Consider the following 16708-nt stretch of genomic DNA (forward strand, 5'->3'; position numbering starts at 1 on the left):
AAGACCTGGGGAGTTATGGTGACCTCCCAGTTTCCTGTCCTCCCAGAGACACTAGCGTCTTTGGGCGGGCCTTCACAGGGACCACGGTGAAGACAAAAGACAAACATGGACCTCCCCCACCCTGCATGGAATAAGAAGGACCAAGAAAGAAAAAAACATTGTGAGTTGGTGGAAAAAGAGGACAGGAACCATTTTGGGTTAATGGTGTCCCATGTGTCCCTTACAACAGCTGTGAATACAGCCTACAATGTACATTTCACAAAAATGGTAGGAAAACATCCACTGCCACCAGCCACTCAGATGGATTTGTTAATGTAACTAAAAAGTTACATGAGAAGTGAAAAAAGGTTTACAAAGTATCCCATCAGCACTCCACTGAAGCTGGGGTGTGCTGATCTCACAAACAGAAGGGTGGTTAGGATAAATAAAAAGTATCCCCCTATCCTTGGGAACAGTTGTTCTCACACGGAAAAATGATAGGGAAACTGCAGGAGCTTCCAGCAGCACTACACATATGGGGCTGGTTAATGCAATAGGAAATTACAGATGCCATTGAAAAAGATGGAGGAAAGCAGACTCCATCAAAAGAACCCAAAAAGGGGTGCCGAGAGTACAAAATAAGAATGAGTGAGTGAGGAAAAAGTGTTCCTACTCACTCAGAGGAGTCAGAAAAAAAACAACAGTCCAGCAAAAAGTGCTGGGGACACTCGCCAGGTAGGGAGAATGTCACACAGGATGGAATTCTACCTATCAACTAGTTATCCCATAGGGTGTCTTGGGAAATGCTGTACAAATATGTTTGGTCATTAGTTGCCAAGTCATGGACCTATATCTCATCTCTTTTACATTGTGTAAGTCAGAACGTGAGATACAAGTATTTATTTGCTTCAGAATATGAAGATAGTAACATCAAAATGCAATGATTAAAACTGTGTTTGGGCATGGAAATTTAGAGATGAATCAATTGTGAATATGAACTTTTATTGGCAGAAATCAAATTAGGCAAATATTGTGAGAAGATATCGCTTAACACCAAGAGTGAGAGTATAAAGAGGAGAATACATGTGATGATGGATGGTTTGAGTTGTGTGGAAACACAAGACCTCAATGATACAGGTCTTGAGGAGAAAGATGGCTGCTAATAATGACACCAAAAGGTAGAGTTCAGTGTGATCCATATGCTGGTGGATGGAAATGCGTGAGCCTGGGTTACAACTCCTAGGGATTCCGAGTAGATCTGGGCAGCAGCATGGAGAATCATAGTCTTGACCCAAATACGAGAATCATTTGTTCACTCTCTAATGGGATGAATCAGTGCCCTAGTGTAGGATTCTGGGCTCCACAGCTCAATGCTTTTATGTACATGGCTAGTGTGTTATACCAACTGTCCTTGAGTGACACATGCTTCTAGGCTATAATAAGTGCTGTTAAAACATACGAGAATGTATCGGTGTTAATTAAAATGTCTGGAAACTTTAATATACATGGAATAAATTGGCCATAGACATATTTAATGGAACTCTCTCTAGGTTTGTAACTGCACGCATATGGTTTTGTGTATGGCTAATATCCACTTTTCTACCATCATTCAAATACATGCCTTCATCTGACTGTTTTGTAATAAGATAGCATGTTTAATGTAAGACATACCAAAGTCATTAAACTAAGTATTGCGCATACGTGAACAATAATTTCACAAGAGTGTTTGATTTATTTATGTTCAATCTCAACACAATCTATTCAGTATACACAAGCATATGTGAACGATTTATTATAAACAGTTTTGTCTTGGGATGATTGTATGTTAGCTAATTCTTTAGCTGTGCATGGTTTTCTTTTGTTTAAGTTCACATCATCATTACAAGACACACAGACACACACACACACACAAACGTGCAGAGGAGCCCAAGTATTTTGCCCATCATTGTGCTGACCAATTTACAAAATGTACGTCTAAACTACAGTTAAACTCTTGTTAGAAAGCATCTTCAACACATTCCTTAAGCTACAAATTTAACATAGAAACAATGCTGCCGTCATTTAAATGCTTCCCTCAAGATCATAGACTTTCGTTTAATAACACCAATTTCTGAGAAAGTACAATGTCATTAGCTGGAGCACAGATGTATTGCAAAATCATTTACACTGGTGCACATGCAATTGACTGTGCACACATGCTGCTTGTACATGCAGAAACTGCGATTTTCCTTGCAGAAATGTCTGGGAATTCGTCATTAGTAATTAACGCTTATTTTTTTGTTTATGGTCTGTAAATCATTATTACACTATTTATTGGATCAATAAGCAATGAATATGCCGTCATTTGTTTCCATCCATTCACATTCAATTTAGAGAAACAGTAATCTGATGTTATGCAGTCAGGTTCTAATGTCTCTTTCTCACGCCAGTTGCTTCCTGAAACCTTTAGTATTTCTGAAGATGGACGAGAGCACCTACTGACCGTTGAAAGTACGGTACCGATTCCTTGCTCAGAAGTCAGCCAGTTGGACCATGAATGCAAAGTGTTGCTAAAACTAAGAACAGTCAACGAAGGTAAAATACATTTGCACACATTTTGCTCATGACATAATCCATTCTTCAGACAAGAGAAATGCCACAATTGTTGTTAATATTCAAATGTTATATCCTTTCCGCTGTCAAAAATGGTAATTTTGTTGACTTCAATAAACACATTTGTTACATTATGACTGAGATGTAGATTATTGCCCACCCACCATTGTGGCAAAGTTGTAATGCTTCAAAACATATATCATGGATTAAAATGTTGAAACCAATGGATTATTTTTTAGCTGCGATGTGCAATTAGAGAAGAGGACCAATCATAAGTACATATGATTTTACCTTGACAAAAAGGTAAACCGTCCAATCAGGACTGCTTTAAATGCTTGGCCTCCGCTTGTTACAGAGGCAATGTGGCCTGGCAATTCTGGTCCAAACAGATCCCTTTAGGGAGCAGAGACAAGAGTTATTTGCATATGACTGCACAGAAGAAGATGGAATTAAAATTCTCCAGGACATATCCTTACCCTTACACAGACATAACCTACCCCAAAAACAGACATCCACCTATTTTCAGTGGTTTTGACTATCTGAACACACCAAAGTACACTTCATGGGTTATGAGCAGCAAATGCTTAGGTTTCCCATCAGCCAGCTGCCCCCAAGAATGTCTAAAGTTCTAGCAATCAGCGATCCATTAGTGAGTCATCTATGATCTATCCTGAACCACTCCATAACTACAGGCATAGTCCCTACAATTTTCAAACCCGCCCTTATTACACCTCTGCAGAAAGAAACCTCAGCAAATGCTAATGATCTAATAAGTTATAGGCGAAAAACTGATCTCAAGTCACTCAAAAGCTGTGGTTTTGACATATGATCAGTCGGTGGCAACATCCTAGTTGCACAACCTGAACAGAGAGGCAGATAATGTAAATGTTGCCGTTGCAAGCTGCCAAAAGGTCTAATAGCCCCAGTCGGCAATTAACTACAACATATTGTGATGTGTTTGGAAGAACTTGGATCCAAAGATCAAGTCCTTTTCTTTATTTAATCATGTGTAATGAATAAACAACATACAGTAGTCCTTAATCCATTTCAGTCCAAGGTGGGGGACATTGACTAGAGTTCCCATTGGCTCACTGTTACCCACACTCATTTTGAATGTATATGTGAATCTGTATATCTTATTTCATTGATTGTTCTCAGCGCCGTGGATCAGGAGTAGACATTTACATTTGTCCAGATTTGACCAATTTAATTGCTTTAAGATGACTACCAACTTTGAAGACCAATATAGAATTGTACATCCTCTATGCTCTAAATCAATAAAATGATGGGATGGAACCATCTTAAGTTACATACTAGGAACAAAGAGTTCTACTGTTGGAGACCCCTCCAGAAGTCTGGCTTGTAAGCATTGCTCCTTTCCGCAGCTCAAGGTATGTCCCACTCTAGACATAGTAGTAAAGAATCTGGGGGTCCTGATGGATGCCACATTTTCTTTGGCACTTTAGGTTTCATCTAAAGTAAAGAACTGCTACTTTGAGTAAAAAATGTTAGACATCAATTTCAATTCTTCAATTTTCAGTTGAAGACATAAGTCACCCTGGAGTGTGTTTTATCTCACAATGATTACACAAACAATATCTATCTCTGTGTTCCTTAAATGGCCTTCATGCCCTGGCAAATGGGCGGACATGGCCTTTAACAGCCATCGAGACCGTGCCATGGCAGACCCAAGCAAAGCGAGGGACTCTGCTTCGGCTGTGGGCCGCTAAAGGCCATGCCTGCTCCCCCTCCTTCCTGGGAATGAATTGGGGGAGATTAGCTCAGCACGCAGTGCCTGAGCTGATTTGAGCACGAAAAACATGTCTGGGTGGGGGGAGCAAAGTGTCAGGGTTGTGCTTATTTATTTTTTATTTATTTGCATTTTTAAAGCGCTCACACAGCCCGCGGGCATCGAGGCGCTGTTACAGGAATTGTTTTTTTTTGTTTATTTTAGTTGCGTATTTATAACACACTTAAACACCCAGAGGTTTCTAAGCACAGACCCGGGGATCAAACCTGTGTTGCTTTGTGTCGTCTTTGTCGTCTTGCTTCCAAGGCGCGCACGTTGCCGCTGAGCTATCCTCCCGGGACACTGGGGTTCCTTGGTCTGCATGCAGAAGCAGCAATGCCAGAGAAGCCGGAGAGGTGCAGGAAAAAACGCCCAATGATAGTCCCCCAAATTAGCCCAACAATCATTGTGTGAAGCGCAGAGCGGGCAATGATTACACAATCACACCTGAGGAATACAGTTTCTAGTCTGTCTTCCCCTGGTGTGATTATTTGATAGAACACCTCTAGCCTGAGGAAAATTCTGCAGCGAGGATGTTACGGAATCAGAGAAAATCTGATCATACAACTCCCGCTCTACTCCACTACACTGGCTGCAAGACAATACCCATAAAACCATGAAAGCTGTTTGAGTAGCACATTGTGAATATTATCTTCAATATCCTACTTCTTTTAGAAAATAACTCAGGCACTAACAGCAGACACATAAAGTAGGCTCACATAATGCTACTTTATGATCCTCGTGTTTTATCCCGCTCCACCACCCCCTCGCTCATCTAGGTAGATTCATTGTGTGTGGATGTGATGTCATGGAATGCACATCGCATGCTGATGCTGTAGCCTGGAATGTTATGCCTTGAGTTTGGTTAGGCCCAAGGACAGTGAGAGAGAGAGATCTGAAGCCCGGGTGGTGGGAGCCAGTGGGCTCTCCCAGTAATACTTAAGATCCTGCCTACAACCTCCTGTCCCTGATGTTCCTGATGTAACCTGTATGTGTGCAACTTAATAAAGTAACTGAAGGATTTACCATTTTGCCTCAGGAACCTTCATTATAACCCCTTGCCTTAAAAATCCAGGAGAGGTCATTCTTTTTTTGTGTCAATTCATTAACCTATGGAGAGCCTGCAGGACATGAAATCTCTTTAAAAACCTTACTGCACTTCCTAATTCACTATGGAGCATATTTGGGGTGTACTGTTTCAGTTCTTGGATGCCAGGTGACCATTCCATAGTGGCGACAGATGCAATATGCAAGTTCACATAACATAGGAGTGGTTAAGTAGCATCATCTTGTGACTCTCCATCCTGACCTTATGTTTCCCACAAAAGTCACTGTTAAGCCAGAATTTCAATTTTAGGGATTTTAGGGAAGAAATGTGGGGCCCCTCTACTGTTTACTTTTTCCCACTGTATCGTTAGTACCTTTTTATATCTTTTTTGGTGGCTCGATGGACATATTCTGAAGTCCCTCTGCCAGTATGTTCCTTTTTGCCTGGTATAAGGTATATGGAATTTGGTAGCCTGTAAGGTGCCGAGTCCCAGGGCTGCCTCTCATGCACCCCATTTCCGCCTGAGAATTATTGTGCCACTGTAATTTGGTTTTAGGGAATAGTTTGGAGGTGGCTGTGATTTAATTTTGGCTTCACCAAGGGGTCAAGCATGTTACCTCACTGGTAGCCAAATGCCCCTTTTTGGGAGCCATTGAGGTACCAATGGGTTAGTCTAAATCCTTCTCCCATCCATGTTCATTTCTAGGGCTTCCCTTTGTCTATGTGACAACCACATGGCCTGAAAATGGCCATTCTGACTATGTGGGCTCTTTGTAAGCCCATCATGTCTGCCTCCATACGTATCCTAACTGGTTTAGGCTAGTAGAGGTCCCTCGACTAGCTCTATCACTTCCTGTGGGGTTGGATGTGGCTGAGTGACAGTCCCAGTGACTCATCAGTATGCTTGGTCATCTGATCCTCTGTCCCCAGCCCCTTTTTGTGATTGGCTTACTGGCCTGAGGCCATGCACCCTTTCATGGGGTATTTAGGTTCAGCCTTCCCATAACTCACCCTCTTGTTTCTTTATTCCTAATACCTGGAGATGACAGGTCTGCTGACCTACTCTAGATGTTTTTCCAAAGATTTCTGCGGTTCAGCTATTTTTGAATTCCGGCACTTCTCCATAATTGTTAAGTGCAGTGGCTTGGCCTTATGCTGGTTTGTTTTTTTGCTGCCCGAAGCCCAGTTGGGATTTCTTGGACACTTCTGGTGAATCCCACATCTACTGGGATTGGCCCTCCACTTCGGGACTTTTTGTGGGCTGTTTTTGCACTGCATACCGCGGTTTAACACCAGGATATTTTGCTTGGCTGTTGGTTGCTGCAGGTTTTCAGAGAGTAGATAAAAATGACATGTGAGGGTGCCACCAGCCAGTGTCCCCATTATGGGACCATTTGCTTCTGTGCTGATGCCTTTTGTTGTGCACCCTGCTGCTTGGAGTTGTTTGTTCGGGTTCCCTTCTCTCCTTGGAGACTCCCTTGCTGACTGACTGGAGGTTAGAGCCACTAGGAGGAGCTTTGGTTTCTTTTCTGCATTGTTGGCTGAGGGTTTGAGCACTCAGGATGCATATTCTTCAAACCACATCTGTGTAGAAGAGCTGTCTACTTACTGGGTTGTTGCGGATCCTTGTAGCCCTTCCACCAAAGTGATTACTTTGCTTGGAGTTCTAGAAAGGGTGATTATTCACTCATGGGTTTTCCCCATGTCCAGGGTAGTGATTCCTAGGAGGCGAGTCATAACCGTGGTTCCCCACAGACTTGCACTGGGGGTCCTCCTGTTCTTCAACCTCTTCAGCTAGGGTCCCTCTTCCGACCTTCGGAACATTACCTTTTAGTCTCCAGTGGCCTTCCCTCCGGTTCATCATTGCAGCATCTGCACCTGTGGGGTAGAAATGTACTTACCTTCTTCAGTGTGGATGGGCCTTTAATGTTCACAAATATATGCATTGGCACTTTTGACCTGATACTGAAACCCTCCTTAAAGTGACTCTGGGGTACCTAGCTTACCTAGATATCTTGTTTAGCTCCCTTAGTGGTTCAGTTAGCTCTGGACTATGATTCACTATTTCAATACCTACCTGTGATCTTCTATTCCTTTGTAGTCACCTCTTTCATTTCTGCAATTGTAAATGTACCTGAAACACTGTAAATGTATCTGGTAAAATGTTGTATATTTTCTCCAGGACATGTAACAGGGAGATACATATTGCTGAAATGTTCATTGAGTCTCAGAAGCTTTTGCTAAATGTGACTATTGTTCCATCCTCAATGAATCCTTAATGTATTGCTCTGGACAACTGGGCATTAATACTGTGATAAGGCCGTACGTAGGTAGTGTACATTTATGGAAGTTGTGATTTAGGCCTAGGGATTGAAAATCTAGTTTTCTTCTGGGTTACATTGTGTTTCCCATTTTAATCCTACCCACTGCCATATGTGTTAGACGTTGGCCACCAGGCCTAGGGCACTAGGAATGGGGTGTGTCTTTAAGACACTTAACGTAGTTGGGCAGGGTACTTGGTACTTACCTACTTCTTAGGTTGTGCAGTATCCTAGTTTTCCCTAACCTGCTGGTATTTAATTTTGGGTGCTGTCCATTGGCATATGACCCCTATATAGATATTTGGGTTAGGAGACCCTTGTACAAGCATTACTGTTTTTATAATATACTGGTATCTTTTTAATACTGTGTATTAATGTTGAAAGTACGTATTGGAAATTGTAGTATGTGTGTGACTTTATTAAAATATATATTTTCAGTATATAAGGGTGGTGCGCATTGGTGTTTTTGTGTTTGGAATAAGTTTACCTCTCTGCCGACCTACTACCGCTACCTGAGAGTGCCTTGTTGCTCTGACCATGCTACCAACATGTAAGAGCAGTTTGGCTTCCCTTTCTGTCAGGTGTTTTAGCCTTGGTTAGTTGTTGTACCATTCTCAACAGAGGGCGGTACACAAACTGCCTTAACAGTCACCATAACAGGTTTGCGGGTGCTCTGATGTGAGTTCTGAGCTAGCTGTGCTTAGCGGCTCATGCTGCACCTCAATAATGAGGTCCGATATGGCTGATTGGTAGTCGAGATTACTTTTGTTTGCATGATTTGGGATGTGCCCTTGCCTCACAAGATTTAACAGATTAATCAGATGTAACCATTTGAGAATATGTTCAATTCTGATTTGCTCATTGCTAACCCCATTCTGTAATGCCACAAGCCTGCTAAACAATGGTGAAATGAAATGGAATGCTACTCAGATGCATTCCAAATGGTGAACATTCATTGGATCGAACATTCACATCCAACACATTTTGGTTATTCCATTACTTTGAAAACAATTGGCAAATATGCCTATTTTTACCAGGCCATTATCTAGGAAATAGGTTTTAGGTAATGGAAGTGAAAACATGGCAGTGTCTATTGAACACAACAGCAGTGTGCATGATAGGAAAAGGTCACTTAATGGCCACACAAAGGCAAACTATAAAAAGGAAAATATGAGGGTGATGGGGCAGGGAGCGGGAGTGCAACATAAAAACCTCACTAAAAAATCAATTAATAAAAAATGATGGCAGAAAATATGTAACTAGAAAGGCGACCAGATTGAGCTCTGATCAAAAGAAACAAAATACAATAATAATGCTGCTAAACTTAAAATAAATATGAATGGCTAGAATAGAAATACATAATGTAATGACAATTAAAAACTCTGATACATTTTCATAAATCCAGTACCTTGCATATTAATTAGGAAAGTTAGATAAAAGAAATCAATCGGAAAAAATACAGAAACCCTTTTGGTGGGAGCAAGCTTTAAACCCATATATTGAAATTAAGCAAAGTTAGGGAAAGCAGCAGAGGAATACAAAAAAAACGACTCAAAATTGGTCTCATCCATCAATCCTTGAAGGATTAAGAATATAGTATAAATGACTATAAGTAGTTGCTTGGAAAAACATACAGTATTTGTCATGGACATTTGAACTATCGACCAACATGCATTGAACCCTTTGCTGTTATACAATACCATGCATTTGTGAAACTCACCGCCCAGAGTTTGACCCTTTCATTGAAACACTGTAAAGGAATTTAAAGAGACATATTTGCGTTGTCCATGCTGGTGTGGTAGACGAAAATCACGCAGCCAGTACTTGAATTTCAGCCATAACAAAACATATTACATTATCAACTGTCTTGCATGTCAGCACTGAATGGTATCCCCAAGATGGCACATGATGCATAGAGGCATACTCTGCTCTTTTTCAACATGCATGCGCATATAGATATTGTGTAACCTGGCAACCCCCCGCACTTGGGGACTGTTTCTGTATCCTATAGCCCCACTAGCAGCACTTGACACCTGGTGTCGGCACTTATCCTTGCACTTGCCACCTGCTGGCCGTACTTTTACTTACTGTTTAATTTGGTTTTCTTTACGTCAGCTACTGCACTGTCCTCTCCCCTTTCTCGCACTTCTCCTCCTTCCCCTTCCCATGCACTTGCGCAATCTGAATGACACCTGGCCTACTAGGATCGTTGTCTGTCCTCCCTCTGTTCCCCCTCCCTTGCCTTGTCGCGCCTTCAAACACTTGTGTATAGGCGCGTTATAAATGCCCTATCATATCATAACGAGAGCATTGGTAGTCCAGATGTTTGAATACTCAACTGTGTTTTTGAGTGGTTTTTTTTCCCTATGGCAGATATGTACTGTGTACAAATATATCTGCCAGGGACATTTTTACAGCCCTTTCTAAGGGCTGTGTAGCCGTGTGTAAGGGCTGTGTAGCTATCTAATGTAATGGTTGAACAGTGTGTCACCCAAAAGGAAAGACCGCACTGTCTGATGGAAGGCGTAGCAGAGTAGACTGGGAGGTGCAACTGTTCCCAATATTCCCCACAAAAGAGCACACTATACTGGCGTACAGAAAAACATACCCTTTCAGTACAAGGTCATGGACACAATATGTATGTTAGGTACCATAAGTACTTGTATGAAACATGACAAACAGCAGAGAATAGTGTAAATATAAAACAGCCAATGGCTAGTCAAGGCCATACTCTCTCTTTACCTTGAAACACAAAAACCACAGCTGGTGGCAGCAACTATACATATAGCCTTCAAGAGGCACACAGCAATTACCATCATTTCAGGATCCATTGATGGCACAGAGAACTTAGTCCATGAGCCTGACTACACTTTAATTCACTACAGCACTGTGGTACAATACATAAAAGTAGTAACACAGTGGTACACAATGGCCTACCAAGCCAGAAGGGAGGCCAGGGTTCAGTTTATATTATAATCTTACACTATCTAGGCCCATATGAGCATATTGCACTTAAAAGAGGGACACTCAGGTAACTCACAACGATAGTTTATGTTCTGAACAGGAGAGTAATGCATAGATGAAACATATCCCCAATAAGGCAGAGTTAGTCATTAAAATTACAGGAATTGGTGGGGAACAACAAAGTCACTGCTGCAATTCTACAAACATGTCACAGTTCAGGTAAGTACTTCACAGTGCCAGTTGTAGTAGTTTTAGTGTTGTAAAACTGCCTCATGGAAATCAATAGACCCAAGTCTGCAGCCTGACCTGTGGTTGTGATGATGAAAAATCCAGGTCAGTCCCAGTTACTCCACACAGGTGCATAGGTGGCAGAAACCACTCCATGGGTACCAGAGAAGCCACTCAAGAATAGTTCCGGAGCCAGGTTCCAGATACAGCAGCCCCAGGAAAGAAACCACAGTCAATCAGGATGCAGCCCCGAATGCAAGTCAATAGGAATTCGCAGTTGAAGTCTATATGCAGGGATCTTCCACCATGGACCACAGGACCGATGAGAGTGAGTATCAGGAACAGCCCACCAATAAAGGACCCAGAGGTTAGTACATACTGCGTTGGTTCCCACAAGCAGTGCTTCAGATGAACATGTTAGGTTATCAAAGTGGTTATGATGGGTAGGAGAGTCGTGCTCAAGAAACAAGATAAATCATTCAATAACAAGTATGTATTGTCTCAATATGGACATTTCCACAAACAAGAGTTTCTTGAATGACGAAATGTATTCAGAGAATTGGACAGCCGACATGTGTTTCGACCAGAGGGTTGTTCTCAAGGCCAAAACTGGTTCCTCTATAACCAATTATTCAAGTGGATGAATATCCATATTTCCAAGAGAAATAATGAGTCAAATCCTCAATGGTGCGTAACTGTAGTCATTAGGTAATAAGATTGTAACACTCTATCTTCATTTTCTAACGTAGTACACAGGGATTTGGCCTATTTATTTTCAGATGCTCCGATTTTCAGATATATACTTTATACCAGTCATTGATGCCCAGCTGAAAAGATACAGGGATACAATTCTGTTACCTAATGACTACAGTTACGCACCATTGAGTCTTTGACTCATTATTTCTCTTGGAAATAAGGGTATTAACCCGCTTCAGTCAAGAGAGGGGAAGGTGGACCAAGCAATTCGGTGGAGGATGGACTGTGGATCAGAGCATGGAGGAGATTTACTGAAATTGTGTGTGTGCTGAGGTATTGGTTGGTGGGAGAAATTGGTACTTGGATGTGAGAGTGAGCACATGTTAAGTTAGGGGAGCATCATACAAAGTTATTCGGCGGAAGCCTTATACGTACATCACTTGTAAATCAAACATTGATATAAATATATAGATCAAATGCATAGAAGATTTATTAGCATAACACAACACATACTGTTTAAAAGTAGATCCAAATACTTATGGTGGTTCGGTAACCTGTCTATATATATATATAAATATATATATATCGATTTCTCAGCCATAATGCAGTACAAATGTAGCTTGGTAGGGCTGCTCAAATGGGCGGCTCTGTGGCAGCTATAAAGTATTTAAAAGCCAACTCAATGGTTCTAATACCTGTACGCCTAAACAGGGGAAAATAGGTCTTCTTGCCTAATCTTTGAATATAACTTGCATAGGAGGATAAAGTGCTTGGTGTCCCTGTCTAATTGAAGGCAGTGTGGGGAGGTAGAGCTTTGGAGGGAAGGTTTGTTCTCCAGTTATGTACCTTACCACTCAGCAGAAAACGGAACCTAGAATGTGTTATAAATGACCTAACATTGCAGGAAGCAACCTGGTCCAAGTAATCCATCCTTTGGCTGGGATAGACCATAAAGTGCTATCACACATGATTTTGCCCTATAAATAATAAGGTGTGTAGCAATGGGCTGGTAACCTAAAGAGTTTACAGTACTTTTAATGCATCCACATATTTTGTCCATAAACTGAGCTTGTTCATATACGTGATCCCTCCCCTGCTATTTTTGTTTTATTACTTGTATATAATCAAAAATAGATTTTTACAAGAGCAAATTCCACTCACAGTAAATCTCGTTGACAGTATAGTTAGTAAGGACCGCAGTCTCGAGGTTATGTAGGCGAGAAACCGACGTCCGTGCTCGCTTTTGTCCTTTCCATTGCCAGTTCCAGAAGTTTAGCGGCTGCCGTGTGCCATCGAGTCTTTTCGTCTGTTATAAAGCGGTTCCACCAGATGTCTTCATTGCCCGCAAATGAGGTTACTGTCAGAGGACTGAAATAGGCAATTCCGGCTTGGTGCAGGGCGGGGCAGCGCATCAGCAGGTGTTTTACAGATTCAGTCTCTTCAGGATTTTGGCAGCGTCTGCAGGTTTTTTCCTTTGATCTTGCTCTCATCGCTAGAATTCTTGCGTCGGTAGAGCGTTCAGACGGGCTTTCAAAAAGGTTCTCATCAGAGATTTACTGGGGTATCTTTTACAGTAGGCCATTGGTTCTTTCAGCTTGTTCATGTTCATGGGGAGATGGACTAAAAGTTTGTTAGAGGTTGCTTTATCAGTAGTGGTGATCCAGTCCCAACATTCCAATTTTGTTTAGTCAGATTATTCCTCATTTCTTCTTCAGTACAGGCGATCGTATGTAGTTTCTGTTTTTGTTCCGTGGCCCACTGGTTCATAGAGTGGTTGTTGCCTTTTTCAATCTCTTCAACTATCATGTGGTAGATTTTCAGACTATCTGGATGGATGACTTTCCTATATAGCTGTAGAGTACTGTGGTCCACCACTGCTTTCAGGGATACAAGGCCGAGTTCTTGTCTAATCGGCGCTACCGCTGTAGAGTTAGGTAGCCCTAGCACTGCTCTCCAAATGAGACCTTCGAGTTTTTGCCAGAGTTGAGAAGGAATTGAAGGTGTAGCATCCATGCCATAAGTCAGGGAAGGAATAATGTCTGCCTTGTAGAAACTGATCGCCAGTTGAAGTGAAAATTTGCCATATTTTCGATCAACTGCTCTTAGTTGTGCGGCTCGATTCTTTGCCTTGGCCCAAAGGATAGCTTGCATGTTCCGAGATTTCTTGGTGGTGTCCAGTTGCACTCTGAGATATTTAAATGAGTCAACAACTTAGATTTGTGTCTCATTGAGGTGCCATTGAAAGCGGTCTTTCTTTTTGCTACCTGGTTTTTGCAAGATCATTATTTTTGTTTTAGCTTTGTTGATCTCGAGGTTATTTTCGGTGATGTAAGTAGAAAGATTATCAAGTTGACGTTGCAGACCGACCTGAGTAAGGTCAAGTAAAATCAGGTCGTCCACATACAGAAGTCTCGGAACCCTTGTAGAGCCTATTTTTGGTGGGAAGAACCTTATCTTTTCTTGGATGTCTTTGAAATCTCCGAGAAAGGATATTAACAGGGCAGGTGCCAGAGGGCAACCTTGCTTCACTCCACGGAAGGTCGGTATAGAGTTCGAAATTAGACTTTGGTTGTTTAGACGGACCTTTATGCTGGTATTTGTGAATACCACTCCCAGATAATTAAATTGGTCTGCCTGCTCAAGTTTAGTAGTATCCTGCATAAAGGAAAAGGATAATCCCCCCGCGCCCCCCGATCATCATCATGTTTTATTTAGTGGCTTTGACTTTTAGGTCTCCAGCTCTCATGAATTCAGAATATTTGTTAATAAGAGCCTGCAATGCTCTATCTAGGTCTCCTAGCAGCTAAGACTGCATCATCTGCGTGGCTGGAATGTGTGCGCCATCAATCATGGGAACCCGAGCGTAGCCTTAAACTCAGACTTTAAAACATTAGTGTAGAGTTTAAACAGGAGGTGCCAAACCATCCCCCTGTTTCACACCTCTACCTATGTTGAAGAACTTTGTACATTCGATGGCGGGTACAAAATGAATAGCTGACTGAGTATCAAAGTGTAAAAGCTTTTTTATTGCTAAGAGATGTGGGGGTATTTTATATCCTTCTAGGACCGCCCAGAACCTGGCTTTATTAACCATGTCAAAGGCAGTAGAGAGGTCCATAAACACCTGATAAATTGGTGATTTGAATAAAAATATTATTTTGACGCCAGGAGATACAGATTAAGAGTTTGCTCTCTCATGCCCAACCCAAAGCGGAATCCTCCTAGTGACTCAGAAACAATCTCTCCTGCCAAGACCACTCATTTAGCCTACTGCAAACCAGTTTGGCAAAGAGCTTGCTGAGTGTCTAATGAGCTTGAAGGTATATATGAGGAGCCGTCTGATCTCCGTTCTTATAGATCGGCACGATAAGGGCCTTTCTCTTGCTCTCGATATTTGACCTGTGGCCCAAATTACATTAAAACATTCATTAAAAAGGGAGTCCAGATGTCTAGATTACATACAAAGCAAATATGGTAGGGAGAGTCCCTAAATTAAAAAGTGGATTGGGACGTTCAGGAAACATATATATACCAATAGTATCCACTATGCTAGAACAAATTTGTAATTAGTTTAGCTAATTTTAACTGGTGTGTATCCAAAAGCAGATATCACAATTATTTTGAGCCTCTATAGATGCTGAAAACAGTCCTTGTTATTAAAACAAATTTAATAGAGCATTTTTAATTGCAAAACAAATTTTGTTGAACATTGAGTTGAAAAGGACATTACTAATTAGAAGAAGGAACAAAACCAAAAAATGATGACAAACAGGTGTTAAATCAGATTACAAAAATAAACCAAAAACCTGGGTTAAGGTAGTGCAATGTTCGAATCTTGAAATAAACACAGAGTCAAACAACATTAAGAGATAAGACAAAAGATAATGAATGCATCAGACTTTGGTCATAATTAATAAAACCAAAAAGGAAAGAAGAGAGGTGCTGCAGCCTCTATTAGTATTCCATGTTTCGCAGTCCCATATATGCAGGCCTGCCGACGTGCTAGTGTTATAAGGAGATCCAGAATCATAAGTGGACTCAAACAGGACTCAGTTCAAATCGGACCTTCCTATCCGATGTGGGAATTTAAACCACAAGGGGTCCAACAGAACTTTAAAGAGTTTTAGTTGAAATAAGATCCATGTCACGTTTCGGCGAGAGTGCCCCCTGCTGGCCAAGAAATTTGAATCAAAGTCTATGTCTGCCTCCACACAGGGTAAAGAAAACTTTACCCTGTGTGGAGGCAGACATAGAAAATGATTTTAAGGAGTGTTTTCAGAAGCTAGTGGGCTGGAATAAATCACATTTTAGGATTGCAATTGTTGAAAAAACTGGTGAGAACATGGTCCTTACCCAGGTCATTGGCAAGTGCTAATTAAGTGCTCACTCTGCAAGGGCTGTAGATGTCTAGATTAGACATGAAAAGGTCTACTGGAATGACATCAGGGCCGGGACTTGTTTAGTCATACTAACCTCTAATGAGAACTCAGCTGGTGGAACAGAAATAGTAAAACAAAGGTCAGTTGGCTGGTTAATAATACATTACTGTTTATTCCTTCAGTTTAATAGACTTCCTGAAAATACTCTGTCCAGGCGTGGAAGCTGACACTGAGATCACAAAAGCGTATTCAGAGAATGTGACACAAACAACCAACATTTTCGGGATTTATTCAAGGATGCAACCTCTTCTGTTTCTTAAAACAGAAATGAGGGGTGCCAGGTAGTAGAGTGCCCAAGCGTAGTGTCTACAGTGCTATTGTTTTGAGAGTGAAATGTAACAGTGACTGCCGCACACCTATGGAACTGTAGGCTCCCCCAGCCTACTCTATTAAAGGAGAAACAGAACTGTTTGTTCCAAGGCAAAGCGCTGTCCCTTGAAAAAATATGTAATGGCTGAAAATGTACGAATTACAATGTTTACAACTGTTCCAATCTATGTTTTAGTCATGGTTGTGAAACAGAAGTGTACAAAATTTGCCAAATTTGCCAACACGTGTTTAGATCCTTCCTGGGTCTTTATCAAGGCAATGCTCAAATATAAGGAGCTTCAATGGCTTGATCCTGGAATCACTGGTTATGTTAGACCAGAAG

The 16708-nt window shown here is 41.4% G+C and overlaps 1 protein-coding gene across 3 annotated transcripts in view; it reads left to right on the forward strand.

Moving 5' to 3' along the window:
• VWDE (von Willebrand factor D and EGF domains) overlaps window positions 1–16708 on the forward strand; it is a 550953-nt gene that overhangs the window by 234910 nt on the left and 299335 nt on the right. For all 3 annotated transcript variants that reach the window (XR_011303393.1, XM_069648623.1, XM_069648624.1), the window contains exon 7: window positions 2409–2553. Coding sequence is in view for 2 of the 3 variants with exons in the window: in XM_069648623.1 (XP_069504724.1) it covers window positions 2409–2553 (145 nt within the window). In the remaining variant the exon portion in view is untranslated. The remainder of the gene's footprint in view (window positions 1–2408; window positions 2554–16708) is intronic.

This window comes from Ambystoma mexicanum, chromosome 2q (assembly GCF_040938575.1).
Source record: "Ambystoma mexicanum isolate Mex_15411 chromosome 2q, UKY_AmexF1_1, whole genome shotgun sequence".
In the NCBI taxonomy this organism is placed as follows: domain Eukaryota; kingdom Metazoa; phylum Chordata; class Amphibia; order Caudata; family Ambystomatidae; genus Ambystoma; species Ambystoma mexicanum.